General features: G+C 38.7%; 3 protein-coding genes across 5 annotated transcripts in view; 1 reads left to right on the top strand and 2 right to left on the bottom strand.

The window, feature by feature from the left end:
• The window catches only part of LOC112570249 (protein bark beetle-like), a 73,555-nt gene extending 69,037 nt beyond the window's left edge, over positions 1–4,518 (top strand). For all 3 annotated transcript variants that reach the window (XM_025248617.1, XM_025248619.1, XM_025248618.1), the window contains one exon: positions 94–4,518. In XM_025248617.1, the coding sequence (XP_025104402.1) occupies positions 94–1,736 (1,643 nt within the window). In that variant the 3' untranslated portion in view covers positions 1,737–4,518. The remainder of the gene's footprint in view (positions 1–93) is intronic.
• A 7,596-nt stretch (positions 4,519–12,114) lies between these two features.
• On the bottom strand, positions 12,115–16,445 carry LOC112569871 (uncharacterized protein CXorf65-like). Its single transcript, XM_025247908.1, has 2 exons — positions 15,613–16,445; positions 12,115–13,155 (listed from the first exon to the last, which is right to left on the bottom strand). The coding sequence occupies exons 1-2, from the start codon at positions 15,752–15,754 to the stop codon at positions 12,827–12,829; spliced, it is 471 nt and encodes a 156-aa protein (XP_025103693.1). The 5' UTR covers positions 15,755–16,445; the 3' UTR covers positions 12,115–12,826.
• A 2,543-nt stretch (positions 16,446–18,988) lies between these two features.
• Positions 18,989–25,081, bottom strand: LOC112569869 (APOPT family protein Y39B6A.34, mitochondrial-like). Its single transcript, XM_025247907.1, has 4 exons — positions 24,688–25,081; positions 20,300–20,506; positions 19,609–19,736; positions 18,989–19,348 (listed from the first exon to the last, which is right to left on the bottom strand). The coding sequence occupies exons 1-4, from the start codon at positions 24,790–24,792 to the stop codon at positions 19,249–19,251; spliced, it is 540 nt and encodes a 179-aa protein (XP_025103692.1). The 5' UTR covers positions 24,793–25,081; the 3' UTR covers positions 18,989–19,248.
• Positions 25,082–25,084: the final 3 nt, after the last annotated feature.

Below are 25,084 nucleotides of genomic sequence, written 5' to 3'. Positions count from 1 at the left end.
GGAAATCACTAGTTTAATAGGTTTGAAAACAATAGCTTTTTGTGCCTGTTTTATCAGAATGAAGGATATTGAAGAAAACTGTTTGTATTGCAGATCCCTACATTGAGCCTCCTTTAGGGCTTGAATCATCTGTACGGGCCATGGCAATAGGCATTGGTGCAGGCATTGGTGGAGCTCTAGTTCTAATTTTTTGTATCCTTGGAGTTCTTTGGTGTATCAAGTCCAAGAGGCGAGAAAAGGAACGCTTTGAGCGCACTGCATCAATGCGTTCATCTATGCGATCAATACGAGGTACTAAATCGAACCTTACCATGCTTTCTGAGGGTGTCTCAGTTGCTCGTCTGCATGACATCGATAGGCACTCTCAAGCTTCTTCTTCTGACACAAAGACATCGCAAAGAATTGACAGAATGAATGGGAGCATGTCAAGCTTGCAGTTTTCATCCCAGAACTTGAGAGGAGCTGTGGCTCGAGGACTTGCTGACAGACGAGTCACAGAAAGAGACTATGACAGGGAAAGACAAAGAGAGAGAGATGAAAGAGGGGGAAACCAGCTAAGTGACAGAAACTATTTGGAAGATGACAACAGTAAATATAATGTTGGCAAAAGCCATGAGAAAGAAGAAAGCGAGTCTGAAACAGACAAAAGGAGTTTAAGGGACAGTGATGAGGACATATTTGATTCTGATGATGAAGAGCAGGAGGAGAAGGAAATGGAAGAATCTGCAACCAAAGCTAATGGTCACTTATATGAAAATCAGCAACCTATATCTCTGGCAAAGATAAAAAATCCTGGTATCAAGCGAGCACACTCTAGGGATGACATATACAAAGATGATGCAGCTGGTATTTTTTCACAGAAGAGTAAATCATTATCCAGCTTCATCCAGTCTGAAAGTCCAGAGGAGTTTCCTGTGAAATCCATTTTCCTTCCAAGAAGACAGAACCTGCCAACACCACCACCAACTCCACAGTCTCACCTTTCATCACCAGCACCCTCTCTGCAACCTACATCCAAGACAGCTTTGCCTCAGCCTATCATGCATCCTATAGTGGCGCAGATGAGACAATCGCCAGCACCTTCTGAAGTCTCACATCAGTCAAGAGGTGGCTGGCCATTACCACGCACCAGGACTCAACTCAGCAATAGTCAGGCTTCTCTGCAAGCAACTCCATTGAACTCTTCCATTATACCAGACTACGAAAACCAGCCAGAACCCCTGTCAGATAAACTGGCCACCAGGTTTCCAGATCCTATGGTTTCAACATTCTCAGCACAATCACCAAGCAGCTATGGCCTACAGGAACCTCTATTCATGGAAGTGAGCCCTTCGAATCCACCTCGCTACAGCCTAGCCTTGCCACTTGATGGTCTTCCTTCATATGATGAGAATGATCACAATGTCAGTTTCCTGTCTGAGAGATCTCTACCTAGAGCATACCCACCTATACAGGTCTCACCCAAGCAGGACAAGCAATATATGCCTCGCAACCAGCCCTATCAGCGTCGAAATCATGGCAGTCATGAGCAGCTTGTTGGCAGTCAAGAACGAGTAGGTGGCAACCGAAATAACTTGACTGGCAGCAGAGAGCATTTGCTGAGTAGCAGAGAAAGGCTGGCAAGGTCCCCTGAGCCTGATCCTAATTCCCACAGTGTCCTGCTGAATCTGAATGGTCCTCATTTGAACCTGAATAGAGTTGCTGGAAGGCCAGATCCCATAGAGACTGAGATTTAAAAATGTAACAGATGCTGCTAAATGTTTTTATGTGTATTTGTGTGTGTGTGCATGCATATGCAAGAGAGTACATGACAGAGAGTGTAAACAAACTTGTAGTTCTTATTCCTACTTAGAAATCTTTAAAATATTCACAAATCTATTTTCCTTTGCATTTTTATTAAATATCATTCATAATCATCATTCATCCTGTAACTCATAAAAGGCCTTACCATGACCATTTTCAGGCCTTTAGGGAGTGAGGTGTTAGAGACCCCACTTTTCTCTAGGGTAGCATTACATGAGGGCAGTGCCCATCTTTCCCCCTCTTGCTGCCTTACCTTCCCCTTCTTAGGAGTCAAATAAGGGAAGTGGGCTGCACTACACAGGCATCGAACTGGTGCACCTCTCGGTTCAGATGCCAGTGCTCTAACAACTTTACTAACCACTCTTCTGCTCAACTAGTAATAGCTGGCAACCATGTATGCTGGTTGGCTGGTGCTGTTTGTTGGAGAGGTAACCTGAATAGATACAGAAGCTGACAAAGCTCACCACTTTGTTTTGAAGAGCAGTTCCTTCAATTTTTTATGTTCTTTCTCTGATCTTATCATGATCCACCATCCAAGGTACCTTGAAGGAGTGTGAGGTCATGTGTTTAAACCAGACCAGCTTTGTCTGCTTCTCTTTGCCTTTCCAAAAATTATTGCTCTGTTCATATTTGTTGGTTTTAAATTCAGTGTGGCAGATCCAGACCAATATCTTCAGGTTCTTGGTCTCCTATGTCTGGATTCTTTTTTTTCTGTCAGAGTCTATGTTTGGTATCCACACAGCAGAATGAGAACTACGAGGGACTTGTACAATCTGTACATCAGCCTGGCCATTACTGCTGTTGCTATTACAATCCAATGCAGTTTGATGCCATATGTGGAAAGAGTGGCCCCCAAGTACTTGAAGTGCTTCAAACTACTCAGCTCATGTAGACCTTTGCTTTTGTCACTGCTGGTCTCCATTCTATTACCATTGACACTCTGTAAGGTCTTGCAGTTCACTGTTGCTGCCTACCATTAGGTCCATGTTGTGCGCCAAGTGTAGGCTGCTTGTAGGCCTCCGACTAGTAAAAAGTGTGGTGTAGTGAGTATGAAAAGTTTCTCATATGATCTTCATGAAAATGTTGAGCAGAAAGGCAACAGGAGGTAGTCATGATGCAGAAGTTGAAGATCTGTTCAAGGGTTAAATGGCAGCTGTAGAATTTTTTCAAGGATACACACAGGAGGATAGCTAGAAAGTGTCCTATCGAACATAATCTATTTTAATTTTATTAATTTTATCAAGTATAAACATGATGTATACTTTTGAAAAAAGAGGAGAAAGAAATAAAGAAATATTTTTTACTTCAGGAAAAGTGCTGCATTCGTGCTGATGATGGACATATAATACTTTTAAAACTGTTTATCTAAGACTGATTATAATTGAATACCACTTATTCTCTTATGCATTTGGATCAGCAGTGTTACTTCACTTAAACCACAAAAAAAAAAAAAAAAAACTGAAGAAGCATTGTAGCATACATCAGATGATTGTCTAATAACTAATTCATAATCAACTCCTTTGTGCTCTCCTCCTACAAGAATTGCTGACCATTTTTTTAAGTCTCATGATGGAAAATATCACTGGTATTATTCACTTGAAGCATTATTCGATCTTTTGTAAATGTATAGAAAAACTTTAAATATTCACTGATAGATAAAAATGAAGTGATTGCTATTTTATTAATTATGCGCTGTTATTATAATGATATAGAGATTTCCAGTTATGACTTACTTTCACAAAACAATGGTAGAATGCTAGGTATAAATACCTGTGGTTTAATGTACTTTGCAAAAATGGCTGATTACTCAGGTGATGGAAATGAAATAGGTAAAAAGAAAAAAACTTGCAGTGATTGCTTCCTTCCTGCACAAAAGGATTGTTGAAAAACTCAGTAGCTGTTGGCAAATAACTTTAACATTAACTGGTTGTAAAGTATTTTTGAGCTTATTTTGGTGCTACATTTAGAAATTAATCATTCTACAATAATTCCTTCCAGAAGCAAAATACTGCATATGATCATATTAGGATGTTGGAAGTATCACCACATTTTGTCTGCATTTAAAACAAACACAGAACTTATCTTGCTCGGTTATACTTTAATACCAATTGCTTCTGGCATAAGTGGGTTTTTTTTTAACCCTAACCTTGGAAGAGAAGAAATATTTTGTAAATTGAGGTTTTTTCTAAATCCTCAATTTAAGAGACAATTGAACCAACGGTGTTTTTTTTTTTTTAAATTATTTTGGTGCCTTTAAATGGTCAGTATCATGAAAAGTTGCCTAACTTAAAATGTCAATGCACATTATTTCAAAGAGGATTTTAAAAAAAGATATTCACACTTAAAAAGCAGTTAGGAAGTGCCTTAGGAAGAGGTGCCTTGATATGCCTCTCTAACACATCCAGCTTCCTAGATATCTGTCCTTAACATTTGATGCCTCATTATATCTCATCTGGTGGGGCAGCATCTTATGGAAATCTGTTATGCAGGACCTTTAACACTCTTTTAATATGTACAAGTTTACAACCTTGTTAACTTTATTATTAAATAGGACTTTAAAGGTTGTGTGACGTAAATGAGTTTCTGACTTTGATCAGACGTAGCCTTACTTTTGTGATTGTATAGTGTCTAACATATACAGATGTCATGTGAGTGTTATTTCCCATACTTATAAAAAAGTAATACCCATTAAACATGAAAGTAAGCTCAAATTCATTCAGATTTATAGAATTATTCTCTTTTAATGAATTAAGTATATGGATTTGTATTGATGGACTAATGTTGCTCAGACATAAACTTGGAAAATTATTTGTCAAAACTGCCTAGGTTTAAGCAACATTTAACCATCAATATTGTTTGGATGCTGGAACCAGCATTGTGTAGAAGCAGAAACTGGTTGGAAAGGCTAGCAATTTTTTTAGTGTTATCTTTTGCTATGCCATTTATTGTGAGCTAGATTGGTGTATAAGGGATTGATTTTTTTTATAAAATTGATTCTTTATTGTTTCAGCATAGCTCCAGCACTTTAATTACATATCCTAAAAATGTAATCCTGTTATAAACAACAATTGAAACTATTATAAACACATGCACAAAAAGTTGTATACATAAGTAATACATACGCATCAAACCATAGCATCTAGGAATACATCCACTCACACACACAAAGACTTGCTTACCATCACCATAGATCTCATATAAAAAGAATTTTACAGGAAAACATATCTGGCAAAGCAGATTAAACACAGCCACTGTATCTCCACAAAAGTACACACACTGGTTTACCTCTAATAAACATGTATTCAGCCTCCCAGTGGCTTTGAAAGACTGCTGTCAAAATCATTTTTTCTCTTGGCCATTTTATCGGTTAGCTTTAATTCAAAATTTGAAATTACAAACATCCATTCACTACACGGTGCAATGTTTTTGATCTTGATTAAGTAAAAACCTTACAAAATACAACACGTGCATAGGTCGATCGGACTTCTTCCTTTATTCCCCGACATATGGCGCACCAATACCTACGACTGCCGTTAGGTTCATACACTACACACAGCTTTAAATTCTCATAAACAATTGCTTCCTCTGCTGTGCTCAGTACTATTTTCTATGCCAATCGATGTTATTGCATCAGATCATATTTTTAGCTACTAGAGCTCAACGCGATTGTGTCGTAGCTATTTTTAGCTATAACAACTTACATCACATCGCTTGCTATGTTCGACGTGGGGAAGCGGAGAGTCGTGTTTAAAGCAGTGGTTCTCAAAGTATGGTCCGCGGGCATAAGTCAGGTGGTCCACGGCTGACAGCAAAGTGAGGTTTAAAGTGATGCATTCCTCGCATTAACATTTTAATTACAAAGAACGAGGTATAAGTAGTTTTATGTCAACTTATTACTATACTACTGTCACAGAAGTACATTTAGTTTTGAATTGTAATGAAACAAATGCGGCAATTTAAATTTGAAATTCATAGTACAGAGTGATTAATTGCCCTTGTGGATGAATAAAGTTGTATTGAATTGAATTGAATTTTTAGGCCTTGGTGGTCCGCCATATTTTTTTCTTGAGTAAAGTGGTCCGCGGTCCGAAATACTTTTAAGAACCACTGGTTTAAAGCACTGGCGTTCGAACTGAGAGCACACTTGTTCAACATCCCATTAGCGCAGCAATGTTCCCCCGTTGGAGCCAGCTAAAGGGTTGTGGAAGTTAAGGCAGCGAGGGTGAGGACATAGGCGCGTCCGACGGACGCGTACACCTCGCCAGTCTTGGACACATCTGGGAACACGGCAGTGTCCTCGCGACAGGCTGCCCCTCGACAAGCAATAGTATACAGAGAATTGCCTTGGCACACTACTGGCGATCACAGGTCGCATACCGTTGCCCCAGGCAACGATGGCGACGACGTTGGAAGTGAGCTTTCCGACGCACTATCCCTAGTCCACTGGCACTACTGCTCCTCCGGTTGCCTCAGGCAACAGACAAGAGCTGCGGTGGCGATCTCAGGTGACAGTGGTCCGGCACCAGCTCCAGACGACCAAGACCCCAGGGATATACAGGCACAGTAGTTACTACCCCCCGGTTGCCCCAAGCAACGGGTGGCAGAGTTGCTGTTGACAGTCCGACGGTGTATTCCCTTCATGTCGTCTGCGAGGACAGAGACCCTTCCTCACTCTCCTAGGCCCCAGACTGCAAGTCCCAGCAAGTATCGCCACGCGTTCACGTAGAACAGGGCCTCCCTCAGATTTGTTGCCTACAGCTGATAAGGCGCTCAGAGACGGGAGTCCCTGCTGGTGTATTGGGGAAAGGCCCCAACTAAACATCTACCCTAAACTATACACTGATCTAACACGTGACCCCTCTGCACCAAATCTACCAGGCCCTGACGCTAGCAATCTATGAAAAATCTAGAAAAACAATACTGCCTACTGCGCTATATCCCTACTCTTATCCCACAACCCTGGACCTCGATCGCCTCCATCAGTCAATTCGACCTGTCAAGGCGTAAAAATGGACAGAAAGGCTCCCATTTACTGTACGCTTTAACTGCCCACTGCCCACCTATAATTACCTACCCTGCTTCACCCCTGTTGTTCTGGCCTTGAACCAGGCTGGTTCATGACACATCATCTGAGAGTTATTTGTATTCAGTATTTTTTTTCATTCTAAATAAAAGGCAAGATACAGTTTTATCTTTATGATGTAAACGGAGAGTGATGTCCCTTCGCTTTACTGGCTGGAGGAGACCAAACAGCCCTGGTAGCATTGAAAAAGGAACCCATATGGGACCCATGTCAGATTAACCTGGTATTCATCTGACAAATCCATGTGGGTCCCAGGCCGAAAGGGAAAAATGGGCAAAGCAAGGGATCCATATGTGTTTTTCCATGTAAAAAACAGGTAGATCCCAGATAAATCCTAGTTGATTTCTTGATATTGGTATTTTTAGGTATTTTGGCATATTCTGATTTACATTGTTTAAATCAGAATATGCCAAAATACCTAAAAATACCAATTATATCAAATACATCAAAATAACCTTATAAATGCCAAACAAATGGATTAATAAGGAGTGTTTTGCCATGATTACATTAATTAAGCAGCAAAAAAGTGCACAAGGAATGCAAAATGTTACACAAAAAAAAAAAAACAAACATCATTTGTCTTTTACTGACGTTTATTGAAGTTAAAATGTCTGTGAAAATAAGGATAAAAAGCAAATTAAAAATTAAATTAAAAAGGTCATTAAAAAAAATAATTTTAAATATACAACAGTTGTGAAGCATTGTCCCATTTAAATGCATAAAAAATGTTTCCTCAGGACATGTTAATGCAACACTCGTTATTTATGAGTTGTAGAAGAAGCAAAAACAAGTATCCACTGACAAAAGCATTAAAATTAAATTGCAGTTTTACATTACTCTGATTTTTCCTAAAGAAAAGGTTCAGAGATCTATTACAATATATCAAATGATGAGCATGAACTGAATTGCTTTCAAAAGGGAGTGATTTAAGCTTCAACAGACATTTCTTATAATAAATAAAATCCACGAGATTAAATATAAACAGTTCCAGGCTGTATTGCAGATTCTGGTATTAACTACAACCATTTAAAAAAAATATGCAAATTTAAAACTTGTACTTTTATAAATAGCTGATAAAAAAAAAAATCTCGTGAAACCTAACAGTCTTTTTTTTTCTGCAGGTAAAGTTGTACAGCTTTACTCGTCGTCCACCCCATAACAATTTACTGACTTGTACAGGCTGTGCTCAGCCCCTTCCCTTCTGCTATTCTCTTGATCCCGAGCACCAGCTAACCAAATTGATGTATACACCTGCAGGTCAGCATCTTCAGGATAACTTTTTCTTGCAGCATCTAAAAATAGAACAAATATAAGAATATGAGGTCCGCATAAAAAGTAATCACTTAATTGCAGGTCACCGACCCTAAAATCCAGAATATAATGAGAAAAAAAAGGAAGGTACAAGCAAATCATATAGATATGTAAAGTTCCATAACAATTTTAAGCATTATAATCAGAAAGGAACTACAAGTGGAACTGCATTAGAATTTCTTTAGGCAGGCAAACTGATTTTTTAAAAAATCCCAATGCATGCGAAATGTAAAGATGTCTATCAATTGTTGTGTTCATTCCTTTCTACACAGTGTTAACCAGCTGATTAAAGGACTAGACACTGCATAAACATGTGTCCATATATTTCCAATGTAATTGGATCACAATGAAATGAGGTAGGAAAAGTTCGCCAGGCTAGAGTTGTCTCCCTAATGTTTTTTTTTAATCTCATGAAAACACAGTCAAATATTTAAATCCTTACCCTGAACTGTTTGTAAAATAAAGGGGTGGTTCTTGAGTCCCTTCTTCTCTTTCAGACCATTGAAGTTGTAACACCGGGCTGAGTCAGTTGACAATAGCACAGATAGTATGCTCCTCACCACGTGCTTTAAAGTGAATATTCCACCCATCGTCAAATGGCATTCCTGGAAACAGACAATAATAAGCATACATCACTTTTTAAAATAAAAGTTGCTGTGGGCAGTATCATGATACATGCTATGAGAACTAGTATTATAAAACCAAAATATGGATGAAAACCATTAAGGAAGTTTCCCATGTTTCTCTGTAACCAAGCTGAAGTTGTTACAGAAAATTTATTATCAGCTGTAATCCATGCCAACATAACAATGCCTTTGTTACTTTTTAGTACTGCAGACATGTCATTTGTTCTATAAAATAAAATGCGATAAAAACCTTTAAAGGGAATAGCAAATTGACTCCTACTAACAAATCAGAATACAGCACATACTGAGTGTGTCCGTTTTCCTGGGTCAGTCTTCCAATCCCACTCCAGACGGTCAACATCCTCTGAAGATTGTATGAGAAAATGGAACCCCTCTGGCAGTTTTCCTCCTGTCACCTCCTTTTCCTGGTGTTGTTTCTCCATCCTTGAAGCCTCCTTTTCACATCTTTTATATCATCTCTCATCTCTTCCAGAAGAGACAGTTGCTGCTGTCCCAAGTTTCTCTAGTTGAGCTGGAACCAACGAACACAATAACAGAAAACATATAAGATGTGATCTTTGCTGGCTTCACTATAATTCACAATGCTTGGAAAATATAACTACTCTTGGTTGCTTTTCCTATTTGTCATATATCTATTTGATATCTGATCCATATTTATTTCAATTTTTTTTTTCACTATGGCAAAAGAAGGCTGGGATTTTCCACTTCTTGCTATATTTCACAAAAACACTGTTAATAAGACTTGGCCAAGGGTAAGAAAAAACAAACTTTTAAAATGATTATAAACAAAATGACTTCAAATTACCTTCCAAGGGATTGTGGGTCCCTATGCTGGCAGGATGAAAACCTGAGAATGAGTGTTGGAGATGTGAAGGCAAAGGTGAAATAGTACTTTGTTGATAGCTGCTACTTGGGGACACCCTAGGGCTGACAACTACTGGCGGCAGAGAGTATGGCAATGGTGGTGGACACTGCTGCATTGAATGGTCATCACATAGTGATTCCTCGGCATTCTTCTCTCCTTCGCTGTCTGTTAGCTGTGCATCCCTGTGTCAAATGAATATATTTGCATAAACTTATTTAGCTCAGTAAATTTAAAACTATAAGCTGTTGATATGTTGTTTAAAAACTTTATTTTTTTAAAAGAACATTTTATTATTATTGGACAAAATTTGTTTATCACTTTAAATATGCTATTTTACCAGGAAAGTGACACAGCCTTGTGTCCTTACAATGTCCAAAAATATCCCTAAAATTAAGAAGAGAAAATGAAAACAAACCAAAATCTAATCGGAGTTATCTGTGGCCTTTTTGTTTGATTGGGAGTATTTGTGTCATCATTCTCCACCTCCGACATTTCTTTCAGTGTCTCGCAGATTTGGCTAGCTGCTTGGCAGTTACCTTCATGGAAATATTAAAAAGTAGCCAAATTAAATTTCACCAATCCAGACCAAAAGTATATCATAAATTTCCCTTTAACAATACTACACTTTTATAGTGCAGCATAATAACCAAAGTTACAGTACCTGTTACAGTGTTCCAACAGTCCAGATATCATCTTTTTATCTCCTTCCTTTGTCCTGCAGTACATAATGGTAAAGCAGTCATTTTGACAATTAATGCTCACACACTTCATAAATTTTCTTTCTGGTATAAATTAATTATGAATTAAAAAATTGCACTTACTTAATGACTTGTGCAGACGAACTGGATGCATGGGCCATGAGGAATCTGGTGTTTAATAATGAAGCTTGCAGATTTTGGTGGCCAGTTGCACATCCTGCGACCACTGGAATCTTTAAAAGCCAGCCAGCTGTCTGGAATTATAGCTACTGGCCCCTTTAAACCTTCTGCTTCTTCCAAAAACTCAACATGGAATAAGGCCATCTGCTGAAACAACATGCAGTTTGTAGTCATTTTATCCTAAATATGCAAAGCCTATCTCTTTGTAAACATCACTGTTAAATGTGTAAAGCAAGCATAAATAAAATATGTATGTGTACAGCATATTTGCACTGGTAGTTCAAACGCAGGTGTTAAACACAACACAGCCCAGTACATTTCTTTCCCTCCTAAAGGCCCCCCTGTACCCATGAATTTACCCCCTTTTCAAGAAATTATTAAAAAGTAACTGAACAAGATAGAAGAACAATTCAAATTGATAATGACAGATCAAAATGTGTTGAAGTGGAACAGTCTTACCTTAATCTTTCTTAAGAACATACTTTTATGATAATCCAACCAGACTAGATTTAGACAGAGATTCTTTACATCCAAAGTGAAAATAATATCCAGAACTATTTTCTACAGATCTAATGTTTAACTTTTGGGGGGTTTTCAACAGTGTTCTGGGATGCTTGGGGAGAGATGGATGGTAATTACGTAGAATACTCAGTAAACGAGACAAAGCACTAAATGTAATGTTACATTGGCTTGCCCAGTGCTAAATCCTGATACAAATCGTTTTCTGATATGCGCTTGGTATTCTGTAATAATTCAGTGTCGCTGTCTGTTTCACTTTGATCTTCCTGATCTAAATAATCAAGAAAAGAATTCCATTCCATTACATCTGTTTCGTTTTGATCCTGATCTAGGTATTGCGAAGCTGAAACCGATCGCGAGTGGATGCTATAACAGCTGATGAAATATCGCCAGATAATCACAAGTTATTGGAGGAAATTCTGACAGCTCCGAATTCTCTGCATCATTAATTACGACTAAAGAATTATCAAATTGCTAGGGTTCAGAACTGCTGAGCCTGCCTTTACTTCTTTCTGGAAAACTTCTGCATTTATTGCTTTTGTGTAGTTCTTAACTTGTGCTCTAATTCTTCTTCTCTGAGCGTGGTATTCTGCATTGAATTTGGACATTATTGGAATGAATGAATAACTAGTATATTTACTTTAGAGTATGTATAAGTTAGATAAACATACTGTATTGTCGAACAGTCGAATGCTGCTTGCAATTGATCCTGGAGAACACTTAAATTTCCGCTCAGCTGCTGGAGAACAAAATGGCGAACAGAAACAAAAATTTAAAAATGGCGGCCACGGTCGCTGTGCACGTATGCCATTGGCTAAAAGTAGTTGCTTGTATTATGAGATCCAGTTAGAACCGGATTTTCGAGATCATAAAATGGGACAATCTTTATGGGACCCAGATGGGACCTTTTTTTCAATGCTGCTAGGGAGGTGAACAGAGTCTTCTTCAATTTTGGCAGGCACAATAACACTGTGAAAATGAACGTAAAACATGAAAACGCAAAGACCCTTTACTGTGAAAAATTTTAATTCATCTGACTATATTTAGTTTTAGTAATACAAAGAAAGTAAAGGGGAAATAAGTGCTATTAAAACATACGAGTATACATCTCAGGCATACTCTAAAAAACAAATTATAGGTTAATACGTTCAGTCAAAAATCTTCAGCACCCTGTTCTTTTATCTACGGTATTGATTACAATTTGTTCAGATAATTGCAGTAACATTTTCAACTACTTTTACAAATGATACTAAAAGCTATTGTGTTCTGTTAACGCTCTCGTTGTGTGTGTGTGTGCGAGCGCGCGTTTGTTTTTGTTTTGTTTCGCTTCTTTTTGTGTGTGTGTGTGTGTTAAGTTTCAAAATATGGTAGCCTGCTTCTCATGTTGGTATATAACATACCACACATTCGTGTAGCTGACACATTTGGCGCATGGGGAGAGAAGGGGATTTAAAACAAAAAGTAGGGGTGGGGAAAGTTAGTGTTCAGATGTAGGAAGTAATCCATTTTTAATGATATGAGAAAGCAAGCAAGGGTACTCATCGATGCAGTTGACGTTGCTTCAAAAGATGGTTCAAGATTTTTCCGACAATCTATAGATAGTGCATCGTAGTGGTTGTCATCTGGTGTTATAAACAGTAAAGAAATTTAGTCTGCAGACAGGAAAAAAAAATGGTCTATGTCCTCACGGGTGCAAAGGGTAAGTGGTTAAGAAGGTGGATCATTTCGTTTTCTTCATTGCAGGTTTGTTTAAAATCTTCTTTGGCTTTGACAGCAGACGGCCGGCTGGGCTTGGGGACTTGCTTCCGGTTCGCTTGGGCCTTATCTTTTCCACCTCTGCTACGTGTAGGCGGAAGTTCGGGAACAGGTCTGTACTGCGCTCCAGAAGTGGTTTGTAAGTGTACTGCTGAACTGTTGGAGTTGTTGATCTACTGTCAGAAGAGTCTACTTCCGGCGTAACGTCCTTTTGCACTAATATATAGGTGGCATGTGAGGCCAGGTAGTTAGTGGCGTATTCAGTTTTATGGATATCCAGTTCCTTGATGAGACCTGAAAGAAAAATATGTACTAGAGAGGAATGAATTTTTGTTCATTTCACTTTTCAAAACATTAATGATAATACAAAATTCAGATTTTAAAAGTAATTTCATGAATTACATCTCCACAAACTCACAAACATAGATTACCTCAGGTGGTTTACCTGTTCCACACGGGAGGTATAAAGTTTCGAGTGAAAGGAACATAGTGGTACTATAAATGGAGAAAGCAAGCAAGGGTACTCAGGAGCGAAATACATCAGTCAAACGTACTGTGCCACTTTCCCCTAGACGAAAGATTTGATATTAAAACAAAGTTGAATAATTAAAAAGACACAGGCAGGGACGAACGCAACATAATGCAAGAGAAGCAACGAAATCCACCGATACAATAATGTCACGGAGTTTAACTGTTTGTCAGGCTTCACAGATTAGGACGTGCAACAGGTACAAATCTGAAGTTCGTAGTTCAGGCCCACAAAGTCCTTTTTAATCTGGGTTAAAAGCATATATAACTGGAAATAGTTCTTGTCCACAGAGCTAATCACCGTAGATAAGCTAGTATCTACATGGTCGCGTAATCTGTAGTTGAAGATCAAACAATAGACCTGGGAAGAAGAACGACGGAGTTTGAGAAAGATTCAGTGAAACCAGAATAATTATCATGTCAGTCATAATCAGGGCCGTGCTTAGGGGCAGTCGGACGAGGCATCTGCCTAGGGCCCCGCTCTTCAAGGGGCCCCGCGCTTTTGATTGTAACCTATTGACGAACGTTACAAATAAATTAATCGTAGGCTTATGTTGTAATGTGTATGCAGCGTGCTGTCAATGATAAAAGACGAGATATCCCTGAGGAAAAAAGTGACTTGAGATCCCAACTAAAACCGTGTGATCGTGGCGTAAGGGCCCCGCACATGCCCTTTGCCTCGGGCCCCGCGGGGGCTAAGAACGAGCCTGGTCATAATGTTAATAAGGTTTACGTATCTACGGAACGCTGAAGCTAGAAAAGTAATGACTGACACTGGCAATGCATGATTCTTGCGGTTGGTCACAAGAACACAGCAGAAACTAAAGTTCAGTCAATTATGAACACAGGCACAAACTGCAGTTAAACCAAGTATAAAAAGAAACAATTGTGGAGCACGAGAACTGTCATACCAGTTAGGCAGCTAGACATCACTGTTGCAGCTGTCCCGAAATGTCAAAAGCTTTTAATACTCCCACTCTTCAATTCATCAGCTGCTGGACGGTGTCATAGGCAGGCACGGCATTCTCAAATATAACAGCAATAGCCTTTTGTTTTTTAAAGACGTGTGCAGTGCATGACCTGGTCATCACAAATATTTCACTTACTCAGTCGCAATAACATATTATGGATGAATCATCCATTACCAAGCTTCGGAGTGTCCACTCAGTTGTTATGGGACACCTACCTTCATCAAAGTCAGGCCTTGGTGTCACACAAACACTGCCTTGTCCGAGCACAGCCCTGCATCACACGTTGTTACGGACGACCGAACTCTTCCAGTCCATGGCAACGTGAGGATGTCAGTATAGTCCACATCTACTAAAGAAAGAGTAAGCGTCAGTCCTGCGATACCCACATGAAAGGTCATCTTTCCCGAGTAGGCGAAATCTTCAACACTCCTCCTCCGCAGACATCTTGCATTTCAGCATCCTGAGATGAACATTCTAACTAAAGGCCAATGCGTGCATGATCGTCTCGGCCTACTAACTCCAGGAAAGGTGCCAAGAGCAACGCGATCTCTATACCTTCGTTGAGCCGACCAAGGCGTTTGACAGTAAGTAGGGATGGCCTCAGGGAGATAATGGAGAAGTTTAGGTGACCACAGAAGCTCACTAGATTCGTCCGGGTGGAATTTTTCTTTACATGAGAAAAATCTAACGGTGTCAAATAGGGCTATGTGCTTACCCGCAAATTTATTCAGCATTTTCCTCTCTGCAATGATGAATGCCTTACGTGACTGCGAAAAGGAGTTTGCGATATCAAATGGACGGCAAACTGTTCAATCTAAGAAGGCAATAGCGACATAGTGATCTACAACTGCACCCTAAACGATAAGCTCAAAATTGCTCCCGAATATGTTGGCATCGATACCACCAACTTGAAGGCCCTTGCCCACCAGACACTTTTATGAGAGCAAAACAATGGGTCGCGATGCACGCTTCTCCTAATAAACAGAATACTAATCAACTTGTTAGGTTCAGAACAATGAAGTATTCATTCCCAATATAAACAACATGCCATCTTATCTGGAAACGGATATTGACGGCCTTTAAAACTGTATACATTAAACCAAATAATAAGTACGGTACCTCTAACTGATTTTTAGGATCCAATGAAACACTTTATGAACATTCCTACTATTATGAGTCTTCACACAATGTCAGGTAAGCTGTAGCTAAATTAAGGACAGGTAAACAAATGAGTGCAGACGCAGTGACTAACCTGTTTCGTCGGACAGATCGAGGATTAGGTTAGTGTTGCCGAACCCTGTCCTCCGCTTTATGCTCGTTAGGAGATTGATAACAGCGCAGCTAGGGTTGCATAGCAATGTCTCGTTTTGGCCGTATTTAACGATGATGAACATGTTTATTTATTGCCGACTAACGAAGGTGAAGACCACCACTGCTTACACTATATCTTTCCTACCCCTTCGATCACGGCGAGTACAGGTGCAAGATCCAAAACACAAGTATCTCACTGGCAAAGAGGTAAGGAAAGTGTTGTCCTTGTAGCAGCCTTTCAGTCACCAAGCCCAGCCGTTATGCCAGTTGAAATAAATAATAAAAAAAAAGTTGTGATAAGGGCTAAAGGCGAAAAGACGAGTTTCACTCTGAAGAAAGCGGTACGTTGAGTGCCCTGGTGTTTCGGTGAAAATCTTTTTTCACAGGACAGACAAAGCTAACCTTTCAACAATGCCGTTGCCCACACGTTTCTAAGTCAGCCATGACGTACGTCAGGAAGAAATTCCGCAATAGGCTTATGTTGCCTGCCGACGTTTCTGTTATTGCACCTTTGACTGCCTATGTTTCCTGAGTTACTTTCAACATTTATAACAGCAGACTCGGTAGGCAAATCTTGTTGTTCACGCGATAAACTTGTAACAGATTTCGCCTCCAAGGCCCCACTTTCAGAACAAGATCACGAGCACCTCAGTTCCCCACCTTCACTCTATCTCTCCCACTTAATGAAGGTCGACGACGAAAATTACGAAAGCAGAATATTCTTCAACGACAGGCACTTTGAACCAATAATGCTGATCACACCTGGGCGTGTAAACACACCTGCACGCGTGCCTTGACGCGATTGGCTTTGCCTTAGCTGTTGGCTCGGCGTAGAACACCAATTCCCCCTCCACGCACCTCCCTGCGTCAGCCAGCCTGTATTTTAGTCTAAACCTGCCATAGCAGTGGCATACACACACTCAGCACACCGCTTCGTTGCGCTGGCCTCGCAAAGAAAAAGTTAATATAGCCCTGTGCGGAGTCTTTGTGCTTCACGTATAGCTGAATACGGGTAGAATTAGTTGTCGACATACGACGCTCTCGCATCTAATGGGTAGCGTTTGAGTTTTGAAAGCTTTAGATTGTTGTTGAGCTGATTGCTATCATTACATTCTTCACATTTATTATTGTTAAAAGAAGCGTCACATGCCATGAGTTAGAGCGGTACCAGTGACATTGTGGGATTGTCGGAGGTCAGATGGACAGAATTTGTGGAGACAGCAACGGCCGAAGAAGGCCACTAACTGTGGTAGATGCTGTTGAACATCAGAGGTGATAAGGGGAACCATAGACGTATGCCTGCGCTGTTGTGGGAAAGTAATTAACTTCTATTTGGTCATTCAGCAGTACTATACTAATTTTAATAATAAAATTCACTTACATAGCGCTGTATCTCGGCCCTTTCGGGAAGCTCCTGGCACTTTACAAAAAAAAAAAAAAAAAAAATAATAAAAAAAAACAAACAAACAAAAAACTACATATATACTGCACTTCCACGCTCCCCTCATCACTCGTTGCATCCCTTATCACCATCGATCTGTATATTGATTCACTTCTACAGTGACAAATGCGCGGAAGGAAAGAGGTTCTGCTAAACGCCAAAGGAGGACTGGCTTAACACAGTGGTCCAGAAATCTGCGAAATCGTTTATATCGCACAAAATGCTTGGATCCCAATTTTTTTACACTATTGACCGTACAGACTTGGACATGGCCTCTCAAACACTTGAGACAGTTGTTGACAGCTGTCATTTTGGCATTTCGAATGTTCATGATTGACATGCTTTGCACTATCTCTGATTAAATATTTATAAATGCTAGCTTATAACTTCAGAGGTATTTATAGAAGATTAGTCTTTTATTATCAATAAACAATAAAATAACTAATTACATTGAAATTAAAGTATTAATCTGTTTTATCCACGCTGAATATCAGTGTTATGGAGGCAGCCATTCCCAGCAAACACGCAAGATTCGGCCAATTTGGGGCCAAGCTTGTAACATTGGCCCCAAATTGGCCGAATCTTGCGTGTTTGCTGGGTTGTAACCGATTCGCACCTTACAATTTAATGCTACAAAGTTGAGAGAAAGGATTGTGTTAAAAATATTAAATTTTTCCTTATTTATTGTAATTTATGCCCTATCAAAAATATTTAAGCCGCGGTTGAGCAGTTTGGACCCAATCACCGCGGTTTAATGACCCTACACTGTATATCGGAATTATTAATTTTATTGAGGACAGGAGATAATAAGTGAATAAGATAATCAAAAACTTTTGAATTTATAATGCCAGGAAAATCCTCCACTCTTTCATGTGTTTAGCGGGGAGGGCGTAGAATGGTCGTTTGTCAAAACTGTAAAAACGATACGCAAACCATCACTCCGCACACTTCTGTTTCTCCAACGATTAGTTCCTTTACCAAAACCATATTAATTTGTTTAACAGCTTAATTAATGGATGTTTATTAATATGTCTTTTTCCCTTCGCCCACTGTTATCAATGCCTGACCCTGCAGCAGGCATCTTTTACATTTGTTTTCTCCAAGCCTGGCAAAAGAAGTTTGACCGAAGTGATTAGGAGTAAGAAGTATTAGTTATTCATGAACCCTTTCCTCCTAGATAAATGGAAAGATTTTAGAAAGAATCAAGAAATTATCGCAATAATCATGACAGTGATTAAAAAAATTACTGTTATAAATTTCTTTTATTCAAGTATTAGGCATTGTCAGAATGTTATAATTTTGGATGTTTTTTTCCTTTTTTTGTATTTTATATTCAGACTTATAGCAGATTTGGACTTTCTTCTAATGATGTTGGCCAACCTGTATTCCTAGAAAAGATCCAACTTACTCTTTTAGAGACAAAAGATAATAAAAAAAATGGGCAACTTTATTTTAATGCATTAGATATGTATAGCTGTAAGTTTATTTCATATCTAAAATGCTTGCCACTAGATTTTTTTCCCAATAGCAGCTGATCTGTAAATGAGGGCTGTGTGGAAGAAAGCTGTATTATTAGTGGTATCTCATCCACTCAGCATTTTCAAATGCAACCTCTGGGTCAGAGACTGGAGAGAAAATCCTATTGCCAAAAAGATGATCAAGTCCTTTATACCTAATGCTCTAACAATTTTGAACAAAAATGGCAAATGTATTATGTATATATAGGTTGCTTTGTTTTTATGTGGCAATTTGATGTGTGATGGTGAACTTCAATTATTTTTACTGGAATCTTGTGATGATGTGCTTTTCACTAGACTAAAAGCTGAGATGGTATACTTCAATTTTTAATATATTTCTCAAACAAGACAAATTCTTATGCTTTTGTCTCAAAGATTTATTGAAATGGTTCTGCAGTCTTTTTGGTTAGTTGTCACTCATTTTTTTGTTTTTTATTTTGTTTTGCAGATATGAACAAACAGGGGAAAACATTTTTCTTGGTGATATGACACAAGCATACATTTATCAGCAAAGGTCTCAATATGTAAACATTACAAGCACACAAAATTACTCCCTTCAGCACCATCCACTCAATTCTCTCCATTCCTTACACACTCATTCCTCACATTCTTTTCTTTCTCATGATTGAGGTGCAGTTGTCTTTAATCGTCGTAAACCTCGGATGAATGCAACTTTCATAGCAGGCCATAAGAGGGAGATATTTCTTTTGTACCATTCCCTGCAAAAAATGTAAAATTTGTCTTTGAAAAGCTAAAGAGATAATAACCTTTAAATCAGTTATTAGAGTAAAATAATTAGCTTATGTATGAGGCCTAGCCTTTCCTCTCCCCCATTTTTTGAGGGGTTCCCTCCCACCCCCAACTTCTATAGTACTTTGTAACAACAATTTTCAAGATCTGAGCGAACAAGAATACTAGTGTTAATGTAGCTTTTGATAACATTTTACAAAGCAGGAATTTAAGTGTATGTAGTGCATACCGGTTATAATTCAAGTGGGTTTTCCTATTTTCATCCAAAAATGTTTTGTAGAACTTGGAAAGATCTTCCAAAGAAATGCTACTTTCTCCTTTGTTTTGTTCTATATTTTTCACAAAGTCATCTTTCTCCTGCAGGATAAAAATAAACACATCAGTGTACTATCAAATGTACCTATATGCACACGAGAAAAGATGAAAAGGAGCTGACCATGTTTAAAAAAATGATTTGCTGAATGTGCTAGGACTACAGTTATGTTTGGCTGTTGATCTATAAAGTTCATTGCAAATGCAAAGAATCAGCACTTTTCAATGCTTAAAAACTGTTGACAGCAAACTAAAGGAAAGAGTACAGTTTTTAAGCATTGAAAAGTGAACAGAAAAATGAAAGATAGAAAAGGAAATATAAAGGACTGAATTTTTATTAATGTTTGGGTATATTTACTAGAGTAACTTATCAATGTAACAGCATGATGGAAAACATCTACTTCAAACTAAAGCATTTTTAATATTTTAAAATACTAAATATTTTTACCATATATTTCCATTTTGTTTCTGTATTAACTTAAAAAAACAATACTTTCTGTACGTAGCGGTGGTACACAATGGATGGATCTGAACAAATTACAACAAAATATGCTAAAAAAAAAAAAAATCCAAAATTCACATTTTAAGAATTTTTAAGTCATAAACACCTTGAAGAACTTGGTATTATGTTTATACCAGAATTCTTGATTCCACTGTATGGTCGTTACCCACTGTTGTCGAAAACTGCGCTCTGTGTCTGTTTCTTCAGGATGTTCTCCAAATTTCACAGGTCTGATATTAGAGATAGGATCTGGAGGCCCGATCCAGTCATTTTTACTTGAACAAGATGGCTTATCCTCTATCTTGAATTTGTCCTGGAAACAAAATCACATCACACAGCTAAAAGAAAGACATTTGTGTACACTTTAACTTTAAATAAATAACATCTGGTATATGGTATATCTGGTATATCTGGTGTATGCTGGGTGATACACAAGGGAAAGCTGACTGACCCCTTCGCAGTGAGGACTTGGCGTGAGGCAAGGTTGTCTGCTCTCACCGACAATATTCCTGATCGTCATAGACTGGATCATGAGAAGAACAACCTCTAACAGCAACACAGGTGTTCAGTGGACCTTCGCCAGGCAGCTTGAGGATCTTGACTTTGCGGATGACATCAGCCTGTTGTCCCACAAGCAACAAAACGCACAGACAAAGCTCACTCGGCTTGCAGAAGAAGCAGCAATGACTGGCCTAACCATCAACATCAAAAAGACGGAGGTAATGCAGGTCAACACAAATCAATAAGCTCCACTCCAACTACATGGAGAATGTATTACAGAGTCTGACCGTTTCACCTACCTTGGCAGCATAGTCAGCAGCAAAGACGGAGGTTCAGATGAAGATGTCAGAAGCCGAATAAACAAAGCCAGGCTTGCATTCCACCCCCTCAGACCTATCTGGAACTCCAAGGCTTTGTCTCTACCAACCAAGATCCGCATCTATAATACCAATGTAAAGTCCATCCTCCTGTATGGATCTGAGACATGGCGGGTGACAAATGCCATCACCAACAAGATACAGACATTCATCAACAAATGTCTGCGCCGCATCCTTAACATCCGATGGCCTGAGAAGATCTCCAATGCAGACCTGTGGGAGAGAGGCAACCAAAACCCTGCCAGCCAAGACATCAAGAAGCGGAAGTGGGGCTGGATTGGCCACACTCTACGAAAGCCAGCCGACAATTTAACGCAACAAGCTCTGGGCTGGAACCCACAGGGGAGGCGCAAGGTTGGGAGACCCAGACAGACGTGGAGGAGATCAGTCCACAGGGAGGCAGAGACTGCTGGCATGACATGGTCCCAACTGAAAAGGGATACCCAGGACCGGGTCCGATGGCGAGGTGTGGTTGCGGCCCTATGCTCCACTGGGGGCATATAGGAAAGAAGAAGAAGAAGAAGAGATGTGCATCCTTTGGCTATCTTTAATTTGCACAAATTGATCAAATGATCTCTGATCATCAAACACCTGCAAAATGCAGATGCAGGCAAAAAAATTGTAGGGACAAAATTATTACCTTTGACTGTCATGATTAGACAGTTTTTGCTTTAGTTTCACAGTTCTATCACCCATTGTCAAGTAGTCAAACTGTGTAATATAATGGGCTTATATTGGTTATATTTTAGCCTGATAACAGACCTTTTTTTTTTTTTTTTTATATACTGCTCATATAGGTGAATTTGTCTTACGTATTTATTTGTAGGGTCTTCCTATGGAAATGAAGTAGAAAGTGTAGTCATCTCATCGAAGACAGCAGAGGAGAGTTTTATGCTGGACTTATAACATTTCAGAAGCATGTTGAAATTACGAAGCAGGTAGACTGCATCAAGTTATGATAAAGCAATAGATTTTGGCTGCGGAACACTCGACAGATCAGTGCTGTTGACATATTTTTTGCATTAAGCCATTTCACAATAAAAAGGTCATGGCAAACTTAAAGCTCTTGTCTATAGCAATCTTAATGTAACAGTAGGGGACTGCTGTGCAGCAAGATTAAAGGACCAGCCAATTAGTGGATGCATGATACCAATATGATTGTTCCTACTCTTCCCCCACCTCTTACTAACCAAGTCTTTGATCATGTTGTTTGCTGGAGAAAAAGTACTTTCTATCATATTATTTGAATGACGGCCTCTGGCTGTGATATGCAAGTTCAATAAGAGGTTGTTGTAATCATATTTATGATAAATCCTTATGCTTCTTAACCACCTGTAGCACATGCTAGGTATGTTCACAAAAGGACCTAAGGATCTTTTTTCCCTTGCATTTTAATGTTTTGAGAACTTAGGACAACAGTCCACCACAATCCATTTCTCTCATTTAGGTCAATATTGTTCAAACATTTAGATACCTGGTTACAATATTTGACAGGAAACTTCATTGTGATACCAACTCTGAGAAGATGTTGATGTTTTTGCTATGTGTGCTTTTCTTAAATTATTGTAAGTTATAACTGAGTGAGCTGCTTCCTAATTGCCTTCCGAGATAAATAAAATTGCACTGCATGGTGTGCCAAAACTAGTGGGGAGAAGAGATGGGCTATCTAGCCCGAGGGCAAAGAGGACAATTTTTCTTCACACCTCCTTTCACCCTTTCACTTTTACCCATGTGTGCAAACACAATTGACAACACAGTTGTACAACACATAAAATTATTATTAAAACAAAAGAAAAATTGAGCATTGTAGTAAAATGTAACAAAAAAATGGTCTTGGAGTGATCTGAAAAATCTTTAGACTCTATATACAAGATATTTGCAGAAAGTCGGTGTAAAAACATAAGGTCAGTAAAGAGATTCAAAGTAAAGTGACAGGATATTTTTATTAGCCTCTAAGGACAATGAAACACTTATGAACTAAAATCAGAAGACCAGGTGTATGAAGTAAACCAATTCCACCAGACAGAAATCTTTTAAACCAATTCCACCAGACAGAAATACTTCTACAACTGTAACAGCTTTGGAGATAGAGCTGAAAATTAAATGTAAGGTGTACGAAGTAAACTAATTTTACTGTACAACAGATTATATAACAACCTTACAACAACAACAAAGGTAAAAACTTTTGTGGAGGGTTCTTTAGCATGGAGAAGGCCTAAAACATGCTCTGGCATGACAGCCTGATTTAAAAGCTTTCCTAGCAAGATAGTTAACAATAAATCCTTGAGAGGAAGGAAAATATTTGTGAAGGTTGGGGAGCAATGTCCAAAGAAGTAACAATGAAGCTTCACAAGAACGTGTTCTAAGTCCCTTACAATTTAATGATTACTGGTCTTCCCAAAGGAGTCAAAAGTAAAGATTAAACACTCTACAGATGATACTTCATTATTAAGAAGATTTGTAAAATCAGTTGGTTTTTTAAAATCTAGAAATCAACAAAGACCTTAACAAAATAGCAATTTGGTATATGGAAACATAAAGGCTTTAGCTTTAACAAAACCCAGGAGTCTTTTAAAAAAACAACAAACAAACCAACCTAAAATCAGGTAGCCATAAATTTACAGCTCCCAGATTCAATTCTTAAGTAATATTCTTGGAAAAAATAACTGGTCACCTTATGTTGACCAAATAACTAATGCTGCTAACAAGGGAATAAGCTTAATGAGAACACTGGAAAGAATAGGATCAATAATTCAAAATCTTTATTAAACTGATATCATACTAATGTATTGTCTGAAATACATGCACTCCCTTTTCTAAACAACCTTTATGAATATTATACTTTTACATTGTTTTTACAAAAGACATGCCCAGAATGTTTCACTTATACCCCCCCCCCCCAAAAAAAAAAGGTCAAAGAGTCTAAGAGACATGTTACATTTCAAGTTAATGAGGTTTGCTGGGGAAAAGACTTGAGTCCATAGAGGTATGTTCCATTTCTGCAAGGACTTCGGTATTTTGCATGCTGTCAGCGAGTGCAGACCATGTGGACTTGATAGTGACTTTTCAGGGTCTTTCCACATTTTTAAAATAATTTTTCCCCTCCTAGTTTCCCCAGGATGTATATATGACCTTTCTTTAAAAGGAAGGGTAAAAAATCTACTGACAAATGCTGGGCCTCATTTACAGCCTCGGGCCTACAGCATCCCCCCAACACTTGTCAGGCCCGAGTACGGTCATTAATCTCACATGCATCATATCTATTTCGCTACACTGATATCATTCTCATCCATGACATTTGAGTGAGTTTAACTGAAATGAGCCTTATGACAGTATGTTTATTCATAAGGAATGCATTAATTTAAACTTACTGTCAGCATCAGATCAGAATTAAACATCTCCTGCGGTGAAAGCAACTACTTAAATATGTATATCAACCGGTTCATTAAACAGATCACACCTCCAAATTCCACTTTTCTCTGTTTTATTTGCTTATTTCAACCCCATTTTTTTCAATATGAACGTACCCGATGTTCAAGCACCTTAACATGGCGTCGTGCATGCTAAACCCGTAACGTACTTATAAATTATCATTACTTTCTAAATTTAACTTCACCTCTTTTGGCTTTGAGGGGGATGAAAATACTCGACCACATCTCGCTATTACGTTACTCCGAAGTAGACAGCAAGAACGATATAGTCTCCAGTTGCAAATGTTCATTTTGAATTATTTACGATGTAGCAGCCCTGACATCAAAACCGCAACTCCTTTTTTCGCTAAGAGTTACCGCCACTTCCACTCATGCTGAAATTAGTAGGCACTTAAAAGCACTTAATTGTATGGTTCTTCTAAAGACAAAGGGACCAGTCGTATGAATTTTTAATAACCTTGGATGAAAAGAAAACGTTAATGTGCAAATTGTACAGCTCCTACGCAGTAAAAGATATTGTAATTTTTAAAAATAAAAATCTACATGTTCTGATATTTCCTATTGTTTAGTACATATATCACT

This window comes from Pomacea canaliculata, linkage group LG8 (genome assembly GCF_003073045.1).
Source record: "Pomacea canaliculata isolate SZHN2017 linkage group LG8, ASM307304v1, whole genome shotgun sequence".
NCBI lineage: Eukaryota > Metazoa > Mollusca > Gastropoda > Architaenioglossa > Ampullariidae > Pomacea > Pomacea canaliculata.
The sequence above is the reverse complement of the archived record's forward strand: the minus strand, read 5'-3'. Positions and strand labels throughout refer to the sequence as shown.

Bases quoted from the DNA above. Each gene is read 5' to 3' on its own strand.
- LOC112569871 (XM_025247908.1), bottom strand. From the start codon at position 15,754: ATGTTCATCATCGTTAAATACGGCCAAAACGAGACATTGCTATGCAAC. The intron at 13,156-15,612 runs GTTAGTCACTGC...TTTTTCTTTCAG, and splicing joins CGATCTGTCCGACGAAACAG to GTCTCATCAAGGAACTGGAT.
- LOC112569869 (XM_025247907.1), bottom strand. From the start codon at position 24,792: ATGAACATTTGCAACTGGAGACTATATCGTTCTTGCTGTCTACTTCGG. The intron at 20,507-24,687 runs GTGAAGTTAAAT...TTTTGTTTCCAG, and splicing joins CCCCCTCAAAGCCAAAAGAG to GACAAATTCAAGATAGAGGA. The intron at 19,349-19,608 runs GTATGCACTACA...CATTTTTTGCAG, and splicing joins ACCCACTTGAATTATAACCG to GGAATGGTACAAAAGAAATA.